The 25077-nt window shown below is 40.6% G+C and overlaps 3 protein-coding genes across 4 annotated transcripts in view; all 3 read right to left on the bottom strand.

The window, feature by feature from the left end:
- Window positions 1–25077, bottom strand: part of LOC126922375 (cytochrome P450 306a1) — a 60635-nt gene that overhangs the window by 12584 nt on the left and 22974 nt on the right. The window lies entirely within an intron of this gene.
- LOC126922364 (serine/threonine-protein kinase fused) lies at window positions 29–3773 on the bottom strand. Of its 2 annotated transcripts, XM_050734889.1 has the most exons (10): window positions 3646–3773; window positions 3373–3516; window positions 3160–3273; window positions 2942–3087; window positions 2704–2883; window positions 2476–2620; window positions 2207–2403; window positions 690–1918; window positions 302–486; window positions 29–203 (listed from the first exon to the last, which is right to left on the bottom strand). In XM_050734889.1, the coding sequence occupies exons 1-10, from the start codon at window positions 3733–3735 to the stop codon at window positions 135–137; spliced, it is 2499 nt and encodes an 832-aa protein (XP_050590846.1). In that variant the 5' UTR covers window positions 3736–3773; the 3' UTR covers window positions 29–134. The 2 variants fall into 2 exon arrangements, with proteins under 2 accessions (XP_050590846.1, XP_050590845.1); XM_050734888.1 differs by having other exon boundaries at window positions 3373–3763.
- Window positions 3910–6477, bottom strand: LOC126922384 (U11/U12 small nuclear ribonucleoprotein 48 kDa protein-like). Its single transcript, XM_050734937.1, has 6 exons — window positions 6414–6477; window positions 5478–5740; window positions 5239–5407; window positions 5099–5161; window positions 4721–4865; window positions 3910–4642 (listed from the first exon to the last, which is right to left on the bottom strand). The coding sequence occupies exons 2-6, from the start codon at window positions 5607–5609 to the stop codon at window positions 4039–4041; spliced, it is 1113 nt and encodes a 370-aa protein (XP_050590894.1). The 5' UTR covers window positions 5610–5740; window positions 6414–6477; the 3' UTR covers window positions 3910–4038.

Here is a 25077-nt window from a genome sequence, read left to right as displayed (position 1 = left end):
ACGCTGTGTTGAATAATAAAATGAATAGTAACGTTGGGATCGTGTTTAATTTGATAAAAAAAGATAATATGCAAATTTGTTGCTGTCAAGTACAAACAAAAATAAATGTTAAAATATTCAAAGAAGGAAATGCATCAAGTAACAGGATTTTGTTGATTGTAGTACATCAATTCCTTTAATTCCTTGACTGCGTCTTCGGCGGCCTGAAAGTATATTTCGTATGTACTCTCGAGCCTATATTTTAGACGACGACGACCCGAGTTCTTATTTGTTTCATTTAAATTGTAATTTTATTACTTACAAGCCTCACACACTGATCGTTGTCAAGGACTAAATTTTCTACTAGATTCTTCAGAGACTTACACCAGATTTGTTGCAAAGCTCTACAAGAAAATCTGGCTAAGAGTCTAATCAGCTGACATGTTCTCATTCGGAGTATCGTTTGTCGATGCGTGAGCAGTTTACCGAGCTGCTCTATGGAATTTCCTTTTTAACGAAAAAATATTTCGTTGATATTATGACGAAACGACAATCGACTTACAAATGATAAAAGAGAAATGGCGAAAAAATAAAAAACGATATAAAAGAAATAAAAAGAAAGTGAAATAATTAAAAGGGGAGGAAAACTAAATCAAAGTCTTCCGCCGATTAGAAATAAAAACATGAGAATTTCGAGTCGACAAACTTACCCGATAAATGCGAATGCAATACAACTTTTTCCACAAGATGAGCATTTTCTGGTTGAGAACGTAATATGTTGCTTAAAATCGCAACGAGGTCTACGACCACGCGTGCTTTTCTTTTTTCCAAACTCAACAATTGTTGTAACAACGTCACTCCGTTTACGATGTAAACGGCGTCGCAGAATTGAGTGAGAAATTGCTGTCGATTGTAAACTAATCTGCAAAGTACAAGCATCATGTATTCTAGAGTTTGTAACTCGTCCGCGGATAGCGTAGATGCTGATCTGGTGTTTGCATTTGTCGGTTCAGACTTTTTATCCAGTTCGAACTCGGAACGTTCGGACATTAAAAGTTTCAGAGAGTAAACGAGATTCGGTACGACTCTAACATCCAAGTATACTTGCGTGATCTTCTCGAGAGAATCTTTCGTTACCGATACAACGAATGGTAAAGACAAAAGACAAGCAACGTATTCTACAACGCGACAACTGGCTGCTGGATTCCTTAATGGTGATACAAATACCGACACGCAGTTTTGTTGAAGCAACGATCCTACTTCGCCCTCCATAATTTCCTCCATGGATCGTTGTAAAAACGCTATCCATTCTTCGTTTTCGATCGGCCTATCGACAGCCTTCGGATTCCAGTCAGGTATTCTGCTGTTACATGATAGTCCAGCATTAACTGAATCGTATCTTCGGCAATGTAGCTGTTGATCATATGCGTATTCGTCGTTTTCATGGTTTCTTTCTGATTGAATCGTTTCGATTTCTCGAGGAGCGATCTGCTGCACAAGATTCAATTTATTACCACCGGTATTTTTTAGTTCGATGTTATTTTCCGATTTTTCTTCTTCCGAATGATGTTTCGAGTTTCGTTCACTTAAACGAATCGGTAATTTAACGTTTGATATCTGATCAAACGTTAAAACAGTTTGCTTATTCGTTGAATTCGTAGTGTTTGGACAATCACTTCGACACAATGCATGATCCGCTGAGAGTAAGTCGCTTTTCAACGATGCCCTTAAACTAAGATTTCCTAATAATACATCGACACTAGTACTAGAATCCGTTCCGCTTGGTTCGCTATGTCGTAAAGTATAACATTGGTTCATTTGATGTTGACAGTATCCGTGTGGTATCGGATAGCGCGTATTTGATGTAAATGTTTTCTGGCGACGTTCTTCGATTGTTCTTTCGTGCTCTTGTAACTTTTTAATAGCTTTCTCCAAAAATCTGCATTATATTCATATAAAATTCTTATTTACTTAAGAGATCTGTCTCTACTCGATTTCATCAATCAAAACTAAGTTTTATCAAAGGTTTCTTGTCTCAATGACAGTATTAACTAGTTAATTCTAGAAATTACAACTAGTTCTAATTAACGAAATACAATTAATTCTCGAATTAACTAATTAAAACCAGTATTTACAAAGAAGATCTGTTAGTCCAATATTCACTGAGAAGACTCAGTTTTGATAAAAGTTAGATTTTAACTGTAACGTGTATGTTATATATATATACTTTGATTGATGATTGGTAGGTTGCACTGCCAAGTTCTGTAGTTGCATCTGTTTCTCTCTAGCCTGACTTGCGGATAAAGGTGTAGTGAATGGTGTAGGCCCAATTTCACCTACTATTACTATTCTATTTTTGACAAAAGGATGATCTAAAAGAGCTGGCCAAGTTAACCTTTGCGAAGGATCCTTTTGTAGCAGACCCTACTAATAAAATTATCATTGATGGACAAGAAAAAAATAAAAACCTTCTAAAGCTTATCAATATGCTACAACCTGTAAAAATTGTTTGCAATTTTGAGAAATGTAATCAGGCCACTTTATCGCTTCAAATCTTATCAATCTGACTAAATGTAGAATAGAAGTTGTTTGAAAAGGTGGAGACCCTACAACTAGTTCATACACGATACAACCCAAGGACCTGGAAACAAAGTGCTATGCGTATTATATATACTGTGCTTTGCTAAACATTTTCATATCTAGTTATCTATAAAATTAACACACCACAAGTCTGCATTATGGTCATAAGGGCGTTCTTCTATAAGTTCTGGAGCCATATACAGTGGCGTTCCCTTTATAGAAGTTAATACATGCGTCCCTGTACTCATACTGCGAGCAAATCCAAAATCACACAACTTTGCAACTCCATTGCTTTCAAGAAGTACATTTTGTGGTTTAAGATCCCTAGAGCAGAAACAACTTATTATTATCAGAAAACATTTTAACAGGTAAAATATCGAACCTGTGTAATACTCTGTTGGAATGCAAGTAGTAGAGTGCAGACACAAGATCACAAGCTATTACTTGTGCCCTTTGTTCCGACAAACGACCTGCTTTACCTAATATCTCATACAATTCCTTGTCTGCATACTCAGTGACAACTACTATCTAAAGAAAAGATTAGCTGTATTCTACAGGAAATGCATAATTGCAAATGCTTCTCAAAAATTATATCAATACCTCATTTTCTGTTTCAAATGAATCAAGCATTTGTATTATATTTGGATGATGAAGATGACGTTGAATTTCACATTCTTGACGCAAACTCTTTAGTTCTTTGAATGATCTACCACGCTATATAATTTTATTTGTACGAAACAGAAATACATATAAAATTATGAATCCAGGCAGGTAACCATTACCATGAACTTGGTCGAATATTTATCGCTTTACCTTTCGGATTACTTTGAAAGCTACGATTTCACCGTCAGATCGTTTCTTTGCTTTGTATACTTGTCCAAAAGATCCCTCGCCCACTTGTTTTAAAACTTCATATTTTTCCATAATCTTATTGGATACACGTGCGAGCGTGCGCGTCTGTATATATATATACATATATATATATGTACGTATATACGAAACATGAATAATATAAATACGAAAAGACAGATTAATAGTTTTATAAATAAAAAGTATAAAACATAATATGATACCTATTATACGTACTTGGATATAACAAGGCACTCGTTTGGCAACGTGTAATGAACTATATCTATACCTACAGTCAAGTGTAACACATAATATATTATACGCCATATACTATGGAACAAAATACACCATGGCTGAACATAACCAACAATTGAAAATTCAGACATTTTCCAAGCACAAATAAAGCAATTTATTAGTGTAAGAAACATTCTGTCACTAAATAATAACTAGTTAGGTTACCAGATTAATAATCTTTTGTTAATGAAGTAATAATTAAAACGATAGGTTTTACTATATATATTCTTTTTCTAATTTCATAGAATAGGAAAAGATGTAACCCTTAGAGTTAGGGTTTGTGTCATTATTTATACAGAAAATCCTTTAATATCAATAACGATACAAATTTAACAGTTATAATATTAATTTTTCTCGGCGATCGTTACTTCGTTTGGAGGTGTTGCTATCAAATGACTTATCACTCTTATGAGATTTCTTATGATGCGTTCGTGTAGAACCATGTTTGCTTTTTCTATCATGATCACGTTCCCTCGAATGAGATCTCTTATGTTTATGAAGCTTTTGCGCTTTCCTTGATTCAGTTGTAATTCGTGAACTTTCTCTTTGTTTTGAATCTTTTGGACAAGTAGTATATGGTTTCTCAAAGTACTCATATTTCTTATTATATTGAGAACTGGAATGTCCGCGATGATTCTGCGTATTTTCTATAAAGACGTCGTTGCATTTTAATGGAAATTCATCAATCGTATCGCTAAGACTAACACTGGAACTTTGAATTTCGGTAGTAGTATTCGTATCGCGATTAGTTGTATGTGCTTCTGTTATATAATCTATATATAACTCCATTTGCTGTTGTATAACTTCCCTGAGAACTTCTATGTGAGACTTTTTATTTGTATGCACACCTCTGTGCTTAGCCCGTCGTCTTTTTAAATTGCGTTCTTGTATAAGCAACTCCAAAAAGGATAATTTCTTATCTTCTTTATCTTGGCTTTTTCTGAAACAATGTTAAAGGATATTACAAGATATTGCATATGTAAGGCCTAAAAAGTAAACTTTATTTGTACAAACTTACAATTTCTGAATATCTGTAATATCATGTCCAATGTCAGGCTTCACTGTATTTGATATAACATAATCATATAAAATTTTCCTTTCATCACAAGTAAAATCTGTGAAGATTCTGTTGGACGTTCTTGGAATTAATCGCTCACCCAAACCTATTATCAGTGTTAAGAATTCATGTTTTGAAAAAAGCTACATACTTAGAAAATAAACTAAATAAGGAAATATGAGGTAGATATTTAATATTATTTAAATATATGACAAAGAACATGAAAAAGGATATATAGAGCTTGTGCCAAGTAGAACATTCATAACTTGCTGCAAAAAATGGACCGATTTAAAACTTGTAGAAATTTCAGCATTGAAATTTTATGTGCATTATACTAACCAATTTTCAAAGTTGAATCCTTCTCCTTTGCTTTTTGTAAAATGCTGTTTTGCATTTGTGAATCTACAATTAAATCAAGGTTTACCATAAATCCTATTATCAAAATTGAAATTGAATTTTCAATGAAGCTTAATACATACCTAATTTTATTGAGGAATATGAGTTTAATGGTAAACACGATTCAGGCAGTGGAATATCAAATTCATTATAACCTTCATGTTTCAACTGACAGCATTCCAGGTGTTGATATAACATCTTTTTACTAACTTGATGAGATGAATCGTACGGACAAATCAGCATATTATCATTCTAAAAGAATACATAATAAAGAGTTTTGTTTGTTTAATTGTTGATGAGATATTACCTCTAATATACTTACGTCGGTTTCTATACTTTCTATGGTCCAATTTAACGTAGAAATGGTTTCAACAATTTCTTGGTGTATTTTCTTAGTGAAGTCATCCAAACTTTGGCATTGACTTTCACGGTCATTCATAGAAGAATTTAGCATTTTTATTTATTGTTAAAAATAGCTTTGTACAACAGAAACAATATTTAATGATTTTCCAATGTTTTATTTCAGCGTGAGGTTATATTTTAGTTTGGGAAAACTTGTCCTCGCGAATACGATTACAGAGACATCTGTAAGAATCATAAAATTAGATGACGAACAATATATAAGATAAATCATTATAGACGAAGTATGAAATAGATATGGCATCTTATAGGATTTTGTGTCACAAGATTATGCTATCTACGATTTAGAGCGGTGAGTGTAGGAATTATCTGAAATATCGATTTTCAAAAAATTAAAATGTTTCTTATTGTAATTTGCTGCGACCAACATAAGAAATATATTCAATTCAATCGTCGAAAGTTATAAAGCCAGTAACTATGAAAAAATCATTTATTAAGCACTCCTTATTTACATATAACTCTTACTACTCGTATGTCATCTTTGCAATCAACCAATAATGTGTAAAAACGGAAATTGAAAGTAATAAAAAATGTATAAAATAAAAGCAAATATATTAAGATGAAACAACAATCAAGCTTAAATTCTATTACAGAAACTACAACACGAGCTACCGGTAATATTAACAATGAAACGGACGATTGAAGAAATATTAACGAGAAAGATTTTAGAGAACTACATACGTATTTAATTTCGTTATCTTAATGTTCATGAAATTTTAAATAAATACATATGTAATAACTATATAATGTTAATAATACAATATAAACGGTAGTAAGATTAATGCAAAAGCGATGTCATCGAAAGAACGTCACTGATAGGTTACAATACGTTACTGACCTGTCACAATTTATTACACACTACCGCCACGAAATTCAACAACTAAATGATTTCGATTCTCCGCATTTCGCGACCTCTATAGTACGTACTCACATGGTTTGACGTCACCTCTTTCTCCCTACCATTTGAAATTCACTGCTCAAGTTACGATGCAGGTGTCAGTTTATTGTCGAAAATCAGAGTGATTAGATGTGTATCTGTGTTATTCCGTGACAGGTGTCAATTTCTCCACCGCGTAGTATTTTCATAATCATTCGTTTACTGCTTGAAACCACGCTACTGGTAACTTCGTTTAATTAATGTACGTTTCTATTCAATATTACGTTATAATCTATTATTTGATTATCTTCTTTTCTTTGATTGTCTTTTTGGTTACTCCATTTACCGGTAAATGATTTTTCGAGATGCAATTTAATCGATAATTATTTCAAATAAATTTTCAAATAATTTTCAAATAATCTATTCTTTGTATACATTTATTTTAACGTTTTGATTTTTATTTGTGCAGATCATTGCTTCATTGCGAGGGAAACTTCGAAGCATTAGAGGCATATCACGAAATTCAAAAGGACACTGCGATGTTCGACGGTGAATCCGAAAACTTTTCATGCAGATTTGGTAACGTTTGATTTTCTTTAATTTTTCAGTAGTTTTTAATAGTTTTTGTTATATTCGAGAAGGATAGCTATCACAGACAGGTTTGAACACGTTCTGCGCATAGCATTTTTGTCGTACTGCGCACTTATGTTTAACGGACAAGAAAAGCGCGCCATGTTTTATTAGCACAAAATAAATGGCGTATATTCAGTTAGACAGATGATATTTACGAATCACTCATATGTCTGCGTTGTACGCGGATAGAACGAACCAATTTTTATTCCGACCGAAAAAAAAGAAAATCGTACACGATTATTGCATACTACATCCCTATACCGAGTTAGAATTTCCTTTTACCTTTACTTTTATGTTTTATACTTTGTATATTTATGCTTTATTTTCTATGTGGTTATTTACTTATATATTTCTACGTTTATTTTTTTTTTTACTCAGGAAATTCTGACTCTACTAGAAATAATATTTTTACGAAGCCATTAAACATTTCTTTCAGAAATGTTGAGATTTGCCTACAATAGTCAATGGCTTAGGATTTCCCTTTTTGTCTTTCATTATCAGTATGCATTGTTCGCTTCATCGTGTATCGTGTATGTCACTACATATTAACTACATATTCTATTTATATTATACGATATATCTTTTTCTCTGTGGTAAATGAATAATAATTAGTTTGTAATCTTGAAAAAGCAATATTTTCATAAATAACCATTCGATAGTAAAGAGAAGAAAAATATGAAAAAGGATATGTTCCTTCTTTTCTTTACTTCGTTATTTTCTAATACAGTTTTCTCTTCAATGCGTTATTTTAATTTTTCTGACCGCGCGCGCAATGCTATCGGTAAGATCAGTATTTGGTGTGTTCACCTGTGTTATTATCATTTTATGTTGGTAACATAGGAAATAACAGTAAGCTTTTGTCTATGATAATATTTGTTGCCAATAATGGATAAAATTTCAAATGGTCGCGTTGGGTAAACCAATTCATCAGTGATTTTAGAACGAAGTCAGTATACTAAGAGTCGGTAACAACGGGAGCCGTAGAGCACATTATCGACTATGGAATTATCCCTTATTGACATTAGATATTTTGTAATTTTGTTCTACCTGATCAGCATCTGGTTCAATAATTGAAATCACATACACTATAATTATCTATGTTTGTAACACAATTTCCATTTGTTATATAGAAATAGTTATACTTATATTTCGATAGAATTTTAAATATAATTTTAATTAATCGCTTATTTGTTACTTCAAGTTAGACTAATAGAAAAGGAATTGTACGGATATATTTAAAAAATACGGTCGGAAATGAGTAAGAAAGAAGGAAGATGGAATCATTTCTGAGCTATTACAATCCGTCGAATATATTACGCGCGATAAATGTCTACGTTAATAGTTAATGGTACAGTTTAATGGCGTACGCAGGTGCGGAGACGTCTTGTTGTTTACCTTCGAACTTGTACGTGCTCCCTAGTGGTTTGTTAACGACATCGTTTGAAAACGTAATTCTAAAGATTTATTTTTTCGACTAAATTTGTACATCCACGAATCTTCGATAAATATGAAAACGACATCATTCGACGCGTTCATATCATACGCGAGCACAATTTATCCGAAGATTTTTTACACGTAGATTTACTCGAAAGTCGTCGATACGATTGGTTCTCGACTCGTATTCGTGTTGAAAAAGTATGAGTCACGCATGGGCGCGTGATGTGTGAATCTTTTCGGAGATTCGGGTGCATCGAATTCGTAACGTATAGACCGGGCGAAAATTGTATCCGTTTGATGGTTTAAGCGTGAGCGATGCACGCAACGGCGAAAGCTACGAGAACGTGACAGTTAATCGTAGGAAAATTCAAATACGTAATGATCCTTTCCCGGTCCTAAGGAGTAGACGTAATGTGCGTATATTTACTTTAGTACCCACCTGTTGCCGTAACCCAGTTTCTTACATATACCAAGCGGGAAGTTTTTCAACTTTCCAAGGATTCCTGAAATTCTCCACCTTTACGCGATGTTTGCGAAGGGACAATCGAATTGGAAGGCATTTACGATGCACGCTGATATCTCTGGAGCAAAGTAGTGAATATTAATCGGATCTGTAATGTGAGCTATCGCGCTACGAAACTCTAGCTTCTATTCTTCGCTATCGTGACTTTTAGACGACTTCTTTTTATGAAATTTCTACGTACAGAAAATGTATTTGTTCTTTGATTACTAAGAACTTTGTTTCATTTGACTGTATGAGATTCGCGAAGGAAGTATAGCGGCAGTTGTTTCGGACGATACTCGTATTTTATACGGAGGAAGCGTTTCGTTCGAAAGGTGTTTTAAAATCGATCGATTACGATCGATCGATCGTTGGATCGATACTTAAAGAAAATGGAAACTTGTAAATAATTAGTTAGGAATAAACAAGAGGATCGGATTTAAGATGGTACGTGTTTTAGAAAATACGTACTGCTGTACATATTTACGTATCGTACTAATAAGGAAATCGGTGAAAAGGTAATGGCGAAAGATGATATATTGTAACAAGCTTATTAGATAGCTGTATAAATAAATAGTTTAACAAATAAATAAATGGGCGCGCAAACAGACGAATGAATAGATGAAAAGATGGATGAATAGATGGATAGGTAGATAGTGGGTAAAAGAGGAAGAAAGAGGGGCATGGCGCGACGCGTCATTGCACGTGCACGTGCATTGATACCGATATTTATGCCCGCCAGTTAATCATGTCAAAGTCGTTTGATTTGTCGTTGGCTTTTATGGAGGGGAATTAAAACGTTCATTTCGCCGCAGACACTCGGCAACAGTGTGCTCGTCCTGCTAGCGTCGCTGGTGGTACTGGTGCCGGTGTTGCTGCTGTTGCCGCGATTGCTCTATGAATTATTTTCTGGACAACCCTTGCCCGATGTAACAAAAGGGGAGGGAGAGCTTTTTGGAAAATTACAGTATCTCGTTTACGTCGAAAATTCGTATCTGTGACGTGTCTGTCGTGTTTCACATGGATCGGTATAACACGCGACTCGATAAACCATAAACGAACGAAAAGTACGTGCGGTGCGAAATGAAATTCGAAGCATTCGGCGAACTAATATCACAGGAATCTCGTAGTATCCCGTGAATTTTCGTAATTTTCGTAGGAATCGCAGCTTTGTCAATTGTAACGCTCGACACGCCGGTTATTAAGTTTCGTCGTGATTTAGACCGATCGAAGGTAATCGGATCGGTCAGAGACGAGCGTCTATCGTGGAACGTTAAGCGAGGAGGGGGAAAATTCTGAGGACGTGTGGACAAAGTTAGTAGGTGGATGGGCGAGAAGGATAGCGGTGGTCCCTTGCGTATCGACAGCCGTCCGTCAAGGTGGTCGGTGACACGCGAAACCGAACGAACTAGAGAAAAAGTCGGAAGAACCGACATTCTCAGCCTCTTTCTCAGTCACCCTGAGGATTGGTCTACCGAGAATACCGAGGCAAAGAGGAGAAAGAAGACGGTGAGAGCGAGAGAGGCAGAGACGGTGAAAGGGGTGGCGAGGAAGGAAAGAAGTACAGAGAAGGGGGTGGTAGAAAGATGGAAGGTGGAAAAGAGGAGGCAGTAGCAGTCGGCATCAGCTAGGTCCGCGCACTTCTATCACGTTGGGCGAACGGGCGGACAGCTCCGAGGCGATTTGTCTTTCATTTCGGGCTAATTTATTGCGCCCAAGCAGTTCCCCTTTCTCTTTCTCTTTCTCCTTCTCTCTCTCTTTCTTCCTCGCACACACTTACTCGCGGCGTTTCTTACTTGCCTGCGTTCCCACCACCCCTCTTGATCTCTGTTTCTTTCTCTCCTATTCTTTCTCCTCGTGTCTCCTCTCGTCTTTCCAGCGCTATTCTCGACTCCGCACCATTCAACCACGCCCCACCCAACTAATGTCCCACATAAAACTTGGTATCAGCGATCCTCAAACGGGGATTTACAATCCCTTCAAGCGCCGCTGTCACGATAAATCCTCCAGGGCGACGTCGATATATCTCGCGCGCGAATACTTCTGTCCCTAATGGATACCCCTCGGTACATACAATGCACGTCGAAGCTGAAACCAGTCTGGATCTTTCCTACGTCCGTTCTAGTCGATTCGTCCTGGCTCTTCTTCTTTCAGTCGTTGCATGTTTCGCGTAGTGTAACGACAGTGTGTTACCTTAGTTTTTTCGCCAACTCGCGCATCTTTCTATCCTTCCGCGTTTCTCCGCGTTTCCTTTTCCAGCCGAAGCGAAATGTCCCGGGAAAAAGATAAGAAACTATGAAAAAGACGTGCGTGAAAACGCATTATCCGGGTAATAACGCCATCCTATTAGGGTATAGTCGTCGACGACAGTTAATAAGAGTAAAAGCGCGCGTTCGCGCAATTAAGAGTAGTAATAAGCGCCTTAAGGCCAATAAGATGTTTCCTAATGGAACTAGCTAACAGCTTCCAGCCAATTATCTAGGCGCGCATTAAAACGAACGTAGAGGTTCGCCGATACGGCGGTATGCCCCGATACTTGCATCGAATATATATCCTAACGTATACTCGGCCAATTGTATCCAATTTCGATCGTAGATATCTTTGTTGCTCCTTTCTTTCTTCTTCGTCTTGTTGTTCCTCTTTCAACCTTAAGGTGGGCAAACGGCTACCTGGTTACCCACTTTCTATATTTCTTCTAACGATATATCCAACGTATATCTTATTTCCATATTCTTACATCGAAGTATATCCACGATTTTCCGGTATCGAAGCTTTCAACTTGCGTCTAAGTTTTACGGACAACTTGCAAAATTTTGCTTATCCCAGCGAACGTTAATTTCCGTCTGTTTCTGATTAATTCGCGAAAAATTCAAGTTCAACGGCGAAGAGAAGAAATTCGCGTTGACACGGGGGAATGTTTTCGTCGAGTGGCCGGCAGAGAGCGAAGGGAAAAGGCTAAAAGGTAAAAAGTTAACGAAGGAGACGCCGTAGAACGATCCGGGACCGTCCGAAACGATCCAGGACGATTCTGAAATGCCCGAGGTAGTCGGACGTGGCTCGAGGGTTGCTTCAGCGTTGGCATAAAATGGAAAAGCAAGGAACGCGAACAGAGACGGACGGTGAGACGCGTAGAAAATGGTAAGGAGGACGAGTTGACGAAGAAGAGACGGAGGAAGCTCCTTGGCTTTTGGTCGCAGGCTTTCGGTATAAGTCCTCGTTATGATTCAACGCGGCTTAAGCCGGTTGTTCGCGGATCCTTTGCCTTTCTCCCTACGCCGCTAATTCTCCCAACAAGCTTCTCTCGTCTTTCTCGCGTCTATTTTCAAAGCGAAACACCGCCTCGGTGGTATACGTGTTGCTATCAAAAAGAAACCAGACTGTATCAATTACTTGGAACCATGCAGCGAAAGATAAAGTCCGATGGTTTTCTAAATAATTTCTCTAGGCATTTACAGTCTGCGAAGCCACGTCGAGTCGCGTGAATATCGAACAATGATCGGGAAATATACGCAAATACGCAAAAATCTTGCTTGAAACGTTAGATCGTAAATTCGGTGCAACGAAATTAATTTCCCTTTTTATTTATATTTATCGAACTTCGTCGATCGAAAATTAACGAAAATTAACCACCAAATGGAAGTGGAAGTTTTACGTATTAGCTGCAGAGATAAGCACGATCCACGATTTTATCCTGCTAAATACGGTTTTGCACAGGTTTCCCTTACGTTCTACGTTCTGACCGCGATCGTTCCCCGAAGCTCCGTTCGCAGAGAGTGTAGCGCTTTCCGAAGATCGAACAGCGCGTCGCATCGTGTCGCATCGCGTCGAGTCGAATGGAAGCTGCAAACTTTTCGATCGATTTCGATGGATTACGGTATACCGGGTGTATTCCTGCAATGCGACCACGTTAATTGCAACGATTATTAACTTGCTCGTAATTGCACCTGATCGTGAACGCGATGTAACACATGAGATAGAATATGCGTGGCGTAGGGAAATGGGAAACGAGGTGGTTACTGGTACAGGACGCGTGAAATTTCGCAATTATAACTCGAAGGTAAAGGGCGGAAACGCGTTGCTGCGACAGAGACAGGAGAAGGGAGGGTTGGTGAACGCGTTGTGCCAATCGAAACGTTCGATCTTTACGATTTCCATTCCATTCTAATTCCGCTGCTTTACACCTTTTCGTCGTACACGAGATTTCAAGAATTCTTCGGATTTTTCCACGTTGCGTTTAGTCATGTATTATATCTCCACTCTTAAGAGTATTACCCCTTTAGTTTCGTAATTGAGCCACCAGTTCATGCTATGCCGCGATACATTTTCGTGACTGGGAAGATGTAACGATGCTTTTATGATACCGAACGCAGCACGCCGTTCTACTACGAAAAATAACTACGAGTCGACGTACATCGCTGTGGTTCTTGTACAGCGAGGCCTTCACACGCGAAAAGTATTTGCACGGCCCATTTTATTTACCGTAGCATTTACATACCAATTAACCAGGTCCAAGCGTGTTAAATTTCAAATTGCTTGCTGTCGCTTTGGTATTCGCGATACTTTTTTGCAACCGCCGCCACCGCCAGTCTTCTACCGTGAAATGCTAATCCAAGTAAGATTTGCTAGACTTTTCCAAGAAATATAACGACCGTCGTTATAGTGTTCGTAATATAATATCGACAAGCTGGCAATTTATTTCCTCTCGTTCGTTCAAGATTCACGCAAGATCTACTAAACTAAAAAGGATTACGTTTGAACTAACTTCTGCACACGGGCATCAGAGCAAAGGAGTATCCGTTGTATGTGCAGTGAAACCAATCGTGGTTACAATCACGATCGCATTCGTAGTTGCAGTTGCAGTGGTTGTACGAGGCGAAACTGGACAGTGCGGGGGACAAGAGAGAGGCGGAGGTAGATGAGGAGGGATGTTGGCAAACGTAGAGAGAAAGAGACCAAGTGATGGCGAGAGAGAGAATGGTGGACGGGGAAGGGACGAGGAAAATGGGGGGGGGGGTTAGCGTTGTTTTACCGTAAGGGGTTAATTGCATTGCCAATAACAGATAATGCAACAATCAATGATTTAAGGGAGGTGGGGTTGCGAATGGGGAAGGGCGGAGGGATCGGGGGCACGGAAAGGGGAACAGGGATGGAGATCGGGACGTGGTCGAGAATGGGAATGAGGTTGGGAATCTGGGAACAGGTAGAGGTCGGAGCGTGGAAGAGCGCGCATAGAAGAGAGATAACGAGGAGAGCGCGCGTGGTTTGTGCGTGCGTGCGTGCGTATGGTTAAGCAAGAGAGGGTGGATGGACTGATTGGCGCGAAGAGGGACAAAGTGCAAAGTACTTTGGAAGGAAAGGGAGATCAGAGGCGTTTCGCGACTCGTGCGTACGTACTAGTTGGTAGCAGCAACGAGCCAGAGAATGGAAGGTCGCGTGCGCGTTTCCCCTTTCCCCGGTGCCCTAGGCGATCGGTTAGGATACGTCCAGCTACAGTATGGCCTATATATGCGGAGATCGTACTTGTAGCGTTTCGCCCGAAACGAAAGCGACGAGTACGATGGCTTGCTTACTTGCTTACTCGAGACAGACGTTGTACCAACACCACGTAACACGGACTATAGATTTTTGAAAAGACAGGATGAAAATGTATATATACTTAGAAAGATACGGTTCGACTTGGATCAGCTGCGGTAGTTTGTTATTCTAGCAATGGTCGCAGAACGGTTCTCATCGAGAAACTTTTCGCAAGGTTTTGCCCCGCCAGCCAAGGGGGAAAGAGTAATGTCTGTCAGGAAATTAATATAGGCAAGATTTGTTGTTATTGCGGGACACGCACAGACGCGGCAATGGAGAGGGACGCAGAGCAACGGAGAAGAGATTGGCGCAGAATGGTGGCGCGCGAAGGCTTTCTCAGGGTAGAGAGCAAACCCATTACTTACTATAACTGCCGTCGGCGGGGTAGGAGGCTGACCGAGGTAGGAGTTGCTGTCAGGCATCCATCATCGCGACTAATGGCTCCACTCTCCTGCCAATAACATCCGGGTGTGCACCACCGGCCGGAAACCTCTACGGTTTAGTCGCTTTGCTCGATCTTACGTTCAACTGCTCTTCAACCATGCGAACCTCGTTCGTGAACGAATCCCGAATTTTCCTCGATTCCTAAGAAAACTTCTATTATCGTTTACTAAACGTCTATCCCTCGTTTCCCTCAACTAGGATATTCTCGGTCGAGGATTCCAGTCAAAGGATTGCGAAAGCAGTTGGATCGTTGTATCGTTCGAAACGTCGAATTATCGTTTCTTCGGTGCGCGCTATAGTTGGTCGACGATAAATTCCCGCGATTATTCTCGATCGTACGATACGACTAGACCAGAGAGACGTTTCGATTGCTAGTAAGCCGGGCCCGTGGCATGGGAGCTGGGTCGCTGCACGCTGTGTAACAGTAACGGTCAGATAGTTACTGCTGAGCGATTCGATAGGTGGATAATGACGAGTAATGACACACCGCGGTGGGAATCGAACCTCCACTCCCTCGCTTCGTTTGCCTTTGCTGTCGTTGCTCTTGATTTTGCGCTTGCTCTTGCTCTTGCTTTTGCTCGCTGCGTTCGATGCTGCGGCCCGTTTACGCTATTTGCGCCGTTCACGTTGTTTGCTTTCCTCTCGCACCCCTTTGTCGCTTTCTCTTTCGCCTTCCTTCGCTCCTCCGTGCATTCACGCACACACGCTCTCGTTCTCTCTCTCTCTCTCTTTCGCTCTTCTCACCCCATTACTTTCCTCGTTGGACGCTGTTAACCCCTGTAGGGATGTCCTCTTCTCGCGATTCTCTATCGCGCATTGGCTTGCGAGTGTGGATAGTCGAGATTGCGTCATGCATATGCAGCTGCATTTGGCATCGGAGTATGCCAATCCAATCACCACAGTGAAACTTGATCGTCACCGATTATCCATCGCCGATCGACCTAATGAAACGCGAGTGTTTTTAACGTTACCACCGGCAGCTCTCCTTTCGGTTCAAACTTGACCCCTTGCAAAGAAATCGCGTTTGTGCGTTTACGACTTGTAACGCAGTCAGACGTGTAGAATTTTTTCACGTGGTCCTAATCCGACGACAAGAAACTGTCTGTACAGTCTCCACGTCACGCCAACAAATAGTAATCGTCGACGTCCAGAATGTTGGATCGAAAAGCTAAGAAAATGAAGTGGATATTCAAGGACACGAGAATATTCGTCGCATCCGGCTGAATCAGGCTTCCGAATAGCAAACTTGTTCAAGCCAAGAAGAGTTGGTCCGTTTATTTTATATACGCTGACTCGCTGCCTAGCCAGCAGCTATCGTACCAACAGTTACGTACACGGTGGATAAGACCCACGTACGCGGTCTACGGTGAACATGCAGCTACCTACAATGTGTGTAGTTTTAACGACAGCGGGTGGTAGTCGTATATTCTGTTCGGAAGACGAACGAATCGACGGAGAAGGAGAAATTAAAAAGCTTCACATTTGAATGGCGAATGTTAGACCAATCGTTCACTTTTGGTCTCTTCGAGGAGAACAAAGAATACTCTAGCGTCTCTAATTTTTCTTCTACTTCTATGGAAAGGAACCAACGACATCAAAATGTCTCTCCTTCGAAATCTTTCGATCGAATCAAGATAATGATAGCAGATACCTCGTTCTGTATAAAACGCTCGTGACAGCAATGACCCGGCGCCCATTGGACGAGGGTCAAAAGTAACGTCGTGAGAGATTCGTGCAGATCTGCGTAGTCGGTGGATACAGAACGAGCTTGGAGAGCACGTCTTGGTTGTTTTCTTCTCTCCTTCCGTAGTCAGCAAATATAAAGCGACAAAGATCTGATCTTGTTTGCAGCTAGCGTCGAACCAGTAATTTAAAAGGTGGCAACGATACAGAACTATATAACGATAGCCGGTAAAATCGCGAATCTTTCTCGACGATGGCACTCAGGGACGCGGCCTGAAGATTCAGCAGTTGTTATCGCTTTCAGAATGGAAGAGTGCAATACCTGTTGCATACGTCAGGGATTCTTTTCGCGCGACGAACGATTCTTATGGAAAGCGAGAATCCTCCTTTAGTCGACTACTGGGAGACTAAACTAGAAGAAATCCGTATGAAACCGTGCAACAGTCTAACTATAGCGGTTCACGATAATATTCAAACACTTATGCCGACTTTTTACGAATATACATGTTATATCCTTTGTACGTAGTATAATATAAAGTATAGCCTGTAAAAAAATATGTGCGATCCACTTCAATGAGAACAATGAGACATATGTTCGTACAAATATATGCTCTGTCTATATTCGTGTACGGGATGCAACGAATTTTCTGTATCGACTTTGTGTTATCTAATTACGTTTACGGAAGATGCTCAAAGCGATCGCCTTGCACTGACAGGAATCTTGCATTGTAACGTCTTGTCGTGGATTCGGTTACACCGTGAATGGTTTCTCGCGTTTCCGCCATTCACCGAGAAGCTCCTTTCATCTTGAATCTTCGTATTTTAATACATCGCATTTATGAAATTGGTTGAGTCTCATAAACGAAAACGGGTAAATCATATGTTTATATGGACGTATTTATTGTATTTAGATTGCTTTTTTATCGTAGTTCTCGAGGTGGGTGTCACATATTCTGCTACTGCCTGTATACTATAAACGTTAATGGACAAAAGCTTAAGACAATGATAACTTTAGGCATTAAATTTCAATTCATCTGGAAATAACGCTTGCGACGAAATCTTGTACCGTCCAGTGTTTGTGTAGGTTAGCGAAAGCAATTTTCAGCTGTCGACTTTTACGACCGAGTATTGGCTTGTTCCGAGACACGCGTCACTTGTCAGGCCAAAATCACGAAGGCGTCTCCGAACGCTTCTTACGCAAATGTTTAGATCAATCGTAGCGTGGATTGTGTTTTAAATATCAGTGGCGGTTCGAAAATGTTTGCCTTCCGCTAGTTATTAGTCCGATAGTTCATAGCTACCAATAATATTTACTACATTTCAGCAAATATCTTTTTCTTTTTGCGAGTAACAGTAATTAACAGTAAGTAACAGTAATTTTTCTATCTAAATTTAATACGTTTCGTTAAATAGTCCCATTATCGTTCAGTCGATTCGACTGTTGTTTGAATGTTCGTCTTAAACCAACGTCCGCAGCATCGGATCGTTTCATACCTATCCTCTCAAGAATAATGGTCGATATTTTAAAAGTCTCGTAGACGTTCGTAGATAGAGCGCGAGTGTACATGTAATTATAAGGACAATCTCGAACTGTTGGTTATTTAGTATCAAAGTCGTAAGTTCGGTATCTAAGGTAGTCGTCTTAAACGTTTGTCCGCTACTGTATATAACGCGAGACATATTGATATTTCATTAACGCTGTAACGAGACTGTCGTGATTATCTATCACGATTATATGGGCGCGTTTGTCGATCGAAGAAATTTGACGATCGAAACGAAGAAGGACCTGGTCCAGGACACAGGGGATCGAATAGCAGAAAATTCGGTCGCGGTGGTTGGTAAGGTGGACCAAGAGCACCGGTGGTGGGCGCCATCGAAGCACCGGTTATCTCGGCAATTAATATGATTGAGGAGACATCTCTCACGTCTCCGTAATATCCAGCAATGGCCCAAGTTCTGATTGCTTTCCCCGTTCCACCCACGCTTCGCTTCGCTATCTCGAATACCATAACCCTAGCGCGCTTCCTCGCCCCTCCCACCATGTTCCGAGTTAACGAAACTGAGTTACGATACCCGACGCGCGAACTGCGCGTTTCCGTTGCTTTTTAACCCACTTTTCCACGGTTCCACGTAAACTCGTGATCCGGCTAACAAACCGTAGAGTGTGTGCCGCGCCAGATTTCTGTAGCAACATCGAGTTATACGCGTATCGTTCACATTTTTCTTCAGTTTCTTAAGCCGCGCTCGGATTGATCAAGTTTGCTGGAATCAAGCGCGACTTGGATTCAAGTAGCTTGAAACTACTTTAACCGCTTGAACCTGTTAGTTCTTTTTTCTGTTCGTAACGGGCGTTCGAGAAAAGCTTGCGAACTATCGTTGCAGGCCGATCTGACGTTAAACGGAATTTGCATAATGCCCGTGGTTCGCTATTTTTCGCGTTGTATCGTATAAAGAGAAGGAAAGCGGTGGAGGGAGGGGAAGAACGAACGGCGGCAGGTTAAGGCGTATGGAAGCAACGGAATGTTAGAGCAACGTGGAAGCGAGAAGGATCGCAAGCATCGTACTCAAAGCGGTACGTGACAAACCTCCACCGGTTCTTATCTGTCCGTGCCCGCGGTATAGCGAATCCTACGAGGTTCCTGTGATAATCGGAATGTTCCACGCCCGGCGAATCTCTCGCTTCTTTTTTTCTCTCTTACCCCTCGCTCTTATTCCCTTATTCTTTCTCATTTCTTCTCCTTCGTTCTTCCTTTCCTCTTGTCCCTGTAGGCGTAACGGGGGTAGTAACAGCAAGAACCATTACGACCTTATATCTTCTGTTAACAATCCTTCGCCTTTTTATATATCTCAGAGTCGATGCCCGACAAGGCAATCGCTATTTAAATCTCCGCTGGCTGTTTCCTTCCGTTTCGTTTGTTCGTCCCGTCTTGCTATAATTCTATATCCATTCGTCCAAATTCTTTTGGCTTTCCGTCGTCGTGCAGACGCTACAGCTGCCTTCTTTCGCTGATTAATCTTAACGAAAAAGAAAGAAAACGCGTCAAAGACGCGACGATCCTTTGTGCAGTTCTATCGAACGAACCGAAGAGGAGCGTTAGATTTCTACTCTTTTCTTCCGTACCTCGAATTGCAGATTTTGCCGCGGGTATGCAACGTAGAAGAAACAGAGGTAAAAGATATATACACGTCCGCTGTACGTTAAGAAGCTTTCTTTCGTCCGACGATATCCGATTGTATTTCTTTTTCTCCCTCTCTTTCGCTTCCTCTTGTACACGACTTTTTTTCCGTTTATCGTGTCTCGCTCTTTCTCATCTGCCGTTTTCTTCGTTCACGGGGAAAATATACTTTGTCTAAATTAGAGCGCGAGGGGAAAAGTAAAACAGTGAAAGATTGACAAACGAAAATGGTTGTGAACGAGTCGCGTGCAACGATAGCGAAGTTTGCTAGTCGGGTGTATAAAACGATAAATAGTCGTGTCACGTGCGCGATAAAGAAAAAGAGAGACAGCTAGCAACTTTGTATTGGCGAGAAAACGAGGAAACGAGAGAATGAGAGAACGAGAGAATGAAACACATGTCCGTGTCACCGTCGCCTCTCTTGCCTGAATCCTGGAATTTATGCTGGACAGTGAATCATGTCAAAATTTGATTTGTCGATAGCTTTTATAGCGGCAAGTTATTGCGCGCGGGTTAGGTACAAATTCGGCATAGTATACGTCGACGGTGTTTAAAACGTTTCAACTTTGTCGGTTTTGTTATGCTTTCAAAATGTAGCAATGCACGGTAATATATATATACATACATACATATATATATATATAATACTTTTACGCGCACGTAAGACCGTTTAGATTCTTGTAACCATTTTTCACAAATCTCAGTACGTAATGCAAAATGTATTCGTCAATATGCATTCGACGATTCTCATACCTCATACTTTTCGAATCTTGCTTCACATCGGCCAATTTTTCTCCCATCACGTTCTCAAAATACTAATTGCTACAATGAGATCGTTTGCTCTACCCAACGTTTTTTTATCGTCGTTCGTATTGCTCGCCATTTGTCTCGATCAAACAGTTAGCTGTTGCGACCTCTTTGAAAACTTGGCACAGTGTGTACCTAAAATCTGTCGCAAAAAGTAAACGATGACGACGAGTGTACTCGTCGAACGCAGAGTATGCGTGGCTGTTAATGATATAGAACTAAGTTGTAACTAAATGAACGTTTTATTCTTTTTTTTTTTATTTTATTACTGACAAGGCTCGTCATAACGCGATATATCGCTGTTTCTTCATGACGAGTATACCCGTCAAAGACGGCTAACCGGTTGAGATCGTAACAAGCTTCGAATCTCTCTTAAACGTATTTTAAGAAATAGAACTAGAAGGAATTAGAAATCACAGCTAAATCGACTTGAGCAGGCGCGTAATTTTTTATTATATACGTGTAAAAGCGAATGTTTGTCGAGAAAGTACGGACGAATTTTCAAAACGTTACCACGACTGCAGTCAGGCGGTACCGACGGGAGATACGCATATATCAAGCGGGCACAACGAATATATCATTCATAATTTGTTCGGAACGGTTGATTTGTAGCCCGCGACGTGTGGCGTCGAGCTGTCCCCCTATACACGTGCAATCCACCCCCTCCCCACCCCTTATCTCTATTTATCCGACTATCCGTCTATCTTTATCTTATTCACACGCGTACACATATATTTTCTCTTTACCGCTCTATATTCTCTTTCTCTCGTATACCTTGAATTCTCCTCGTTTTGCACTTTCTCTGTCTCTAACGGTTGCGCTGTTACCCAACTTCCTCCCTCCCAACCTTTTGATATATCCACATCGAGTCACGTCACACGGCCTTCTATCCCCTGTGAGTGTAGATTGAAATTAATACCCAATAATGCTTGTAAATCATTAGGGAAATGCACGAGCCATGTTAAAATCGCGCTTCCATCTACCGGTGATAGTGGTTGTTCTATGTTTGTGACAGCATTGCTCTCGTTGATTGAGAAAGGGATGAAGGAGAGGAGAGAGCGGGAAAGAGAAAGAGAGAGAGAGAGAGAGAGAAAACCGGAGTGCGTACGTTTCTTGATTTTTTTCATATCGTTGGCATCGTATTTACGCGCTAAACACTAACTAAAAACTAACCTACCTGAAATTAATTTGTTTCCATGAGATTTTAACTCCACGATTGCAGAAATTTCTGCTCGAAAGACGACCCAGTTAAAATGCTGTATCTGGCATCTGTTTCTTTTTTCATTTTTCAAGAGATGTTAAAAAATTTGAAGCCGCTCGTATCTTTTACCTTCGAAATAAAGATGTATTATACAGTCTGTTACGTTAATAGCGACTGGATATTTTAAACCGGATGAAGAAAAAACCAGAGACAGCAAAGAAAGTAACAAAATATAGTCCTCCGCGACGCTTTAAAGCGATACCTTAATAGTCGTTGTATATTAAATATAATTTCCTAACCATCGTAACTTCGCGTTTCTTTCGTCAACGATACTACGAACAAATTTTTTTATTCGAAAGAATGACGTTTTTCTCTCTACGTTCGGTTCTATACGAGTTCCACTCTCCCCGGGATTGCTGAAAAAAAAAAAGAAAAAACAGAAGAAAGATAGGGGAGAATAAAGAGATTTCACGGAAACAGTTTGTTTCCTATCACTGTTGAAAATCACTGTTCACACCGATCGACGTGTTTTCGAACGAAACATCAGCACCACGTTCGAAAACGATCTCAACGACGATGTTTTCTTGCGGATTCGAATGCAAAGACTAAAAGTTCGACGAGGAGTCGCGCGTAGGTGCAACAGGTGGCCCATAAAGTGTGGACGTCCGTTTATCAAGAACGAACGAGTGCATTCACATTGACTGATGGATGTTCAGGTTCATTGTAACGGTGTGACACAAGATTCGGACGTATCGACCTTAAATACGAATCGTTTGAATTTCTATCGCGGACAAATTGTTTCCGCGTAGTAGATTCGTTTGCGATAAGGCTGGCAAGCAAACTTTAACGCGTTTTCAATTCCTCTTTTTCGAAAAGAATCGATCACACGGGAATCGTTTGTTTAATCGATTCGCTGTCTAGCGATTGTTTCGTTACGCGTTATATACAAAAAAGAAAGCATCAATAACGATAAAAAAAAAAAAATACTCGATTATGCACTAGAACGAGTTATAATGTAACGAACAGGTAATACGTATGTATAGTAACTCGTGCAAAGCATTTGAACACACGCAGAAGATTCTTACGAATAGATTGTAAATTACAAGAAAAGAACGTGACAAGTAATCTTTCGATTTATCGCGTTATCAATCGGTTCTGTGGTGTGGCACCGAAACAGTCCTTTTTAATTGGCTATAGGATAAAGTAAAACTAGTGGAAAAATTTACCGCACGACTCGAAAAGATCAAAAGGAGGAAGACTCAAATTTTAATTTCAATTCGAGCTTCGAAATTTGAGATTGACGAGGGCGACAATGAGACGCGAGGCGACGAATCGATGGGTAAGATAGAAGCCACGGTACACGCGGAGAAACCTTAAATTACGAAACTGTAAGTTACATCTTGGTGGATTTACAGACAAGGTGGGCCCATCGAGGCTTTGCATCATAGTTCCGAGCCCGGCTCGTCCCACGACGATAGTAAAAACTTTTACGCTCCTTATAATTATGGGTAATTCACGGTAATTAACGAGGCTGCTCGGAGTCACGCTGGCAATTTTCTGAGTAATATTTCTGCGACGATAATATCGCGATTTCCTACGCCACCGGTTTCTTACTGCTCGTACTTCCTTCGCTGCTAGCTTGTGTACTCTTTCACCACCCCGGTGTTCGTCAATTTCCTCCGTTCGAAGGAGTTTTAAAACGCGAAATCGTTCAACTCGAGGCAGTATCGTTTACGTCTGCTTTTAATCCTTCGATCGAATTGATTGGAGTTCTAGAATTTGCAGAATTCTAAGAATATCGAAGGACAATGCTCGATGCGATGCAAGGGGTTATAATAGAAATGAATCCTTCTTCGTATTTGTCTTTTTTCCCACGAAGGCGAAAGAACAGTCTACATCTTCGATTATCGACATCGATGCGTGTCAGTTTATTTTTAACGAAATATCCACCGTGTGACGAAATTGCCGCGAGCGTGTACATTCTACAACTGACAAATTCTCTTACTATGGCGAAAAATTAGGAAATTGTAAAGAAGAGACGTACGACTTACATCTCGTATCTCGTCGATTCACCGACGTAAGTTTGCAAATTATCGTGCCACGGTGCTCTCGCATTTCGATGCATGGACGAAACATCGTTTCCGTAGAGTGCGCGAACGTGCTACGGGCGGCGATTATCCAAATTGAAAGAAATTCTCTCTCCTTTTCCGGGCGTATTTCGACTACGCTGGCCGAAGTTACGAGGGATTCCTCTCAGGGCGAAGTCCGTGGACGCACGAACGGCAATCTGCGGAGATCTTCTGCTCGAATTTATTTTATAGTTTCTGCTGGAAATGACGTCCCGTAACGAGACATAAATTCGAAAAGCCGTGGTAAACACGGTCGTACGTAAGACGAGCGTACCGGTTCTTCCGCAGTTAGGCGGTCTATTCGAGTTTACAACATTGACGAGTAACGAATGCGAACGAGCATAACGTCACCATTGCGCCACTACTTTTTCATTTCGTTGTGCTTTCCGAAGCTTCTTCCGAGTATCGTACACTCCGTTAATTTAGGAAACGATTGGCTATTCCGCCGAAGCGGTTCACCGTACGTCCACTTTGATCGCGTTCGCTTTGATCGCGTCTCATCTCCCATCGGGCGCGTACTAAAAGCGCGTATTGAGCTGAATTCAGTTCTCGTGGGATGCTGCTTCTCTCGTTCACTCTCCAGTACCGTTTGTATCACTGTTTCTTTCTCGCCGTAACACAGACCTTTTCCCTTAGCTTTTCGCCATGTGCTTTCCTTGGTTTTGTCACGATCGCGTCCGTGTTCGTACGTGCACGAATAAATACAGACGCTAAACGGCTACAGAAACGATATACAGGCGCAGTTACACAGAGACGAACCGACACAAAGCTAACGAATCGATGTGTAGTAGAGAGTTTACGTAGGAATGGTGCGGTGGTTGAGTCGAGTGTAGGGAGACAGCGGTCGAGGTGGGTTGGGAGCATGGCATGAAGGTACGAGGGTGTGGGGTTGCAGGGTTGTGGGACTGTGGGGGTGGCTGCCGGCGCTGCCGGTGCTGCTGGTGCTGCTCGGTATAAGCCAGTGCGCGTCAATAACCGTCCATCAGATGTAATAGCTCCCCGAGACACATCGGTTGCATTTAAATGGCTGCTTAGCCGA

This window comes from Bombus affinis, chromosome 12, assembly GCF_024516045.1.
Source record: "Bombus affinis isolate iyBomAffi1 chromosome 12, iyBomAffi1.2, whole genome shotgun sequence".
Lineage (NCBI taxonomy): Eukaryota > Metazoa > Arthropoda > Insecta > Hymenoptera > Apidae > Bombus > Bombus affinis.
This window is presented reverse-complemented; position numbering and strand designations above follow the sequence as displayed.

Bases quoted from the DNA above. Each gene is read 5' to 3' on its own strand.
- LOC126922364 (XM_050734888.1), bottom strand. From the start codon at position 3,735: ATGGCGTATAATATATTATGTGTTACACTTGACTGTAGGTATAGATAT. The intron at 3,274-3,372 runs GTAAAGCGATAA...AAAATTATATAG, and splicing joins CTTTCAAAGTAATCCGAAAG to CGTGGTAGATCATTCAAAGA. The intron at 487-689 runs GTAAGTTTGTCG...TTCGTTAAAAAG, and splicing joins ATTGCATTCGCATTTATCGG to GAAATTCCATAGAGCAGCTC.
- LOC126922384 (XM_050734937.1), bottom strand. From the start codon at position 5,609: ATGCTAAATTCTTCTATGAATGACCGTGAAAGTCAATGCCAAAGTTTG. The intron at 5,408-5,477 runs GTAAGTATATTA...GTATTCTTTTAG, and splicing joins TAGAAAGTATAGAAACCGAC to AATGATAATATGCTGATTTG. The intron at 4,866-5,098 runs GTTAGTATAATG...CACTGATAATAG, and splicing joins GGATTCAACTTTGAAAATTG to GTTTGGGTGAGCGATTAATT.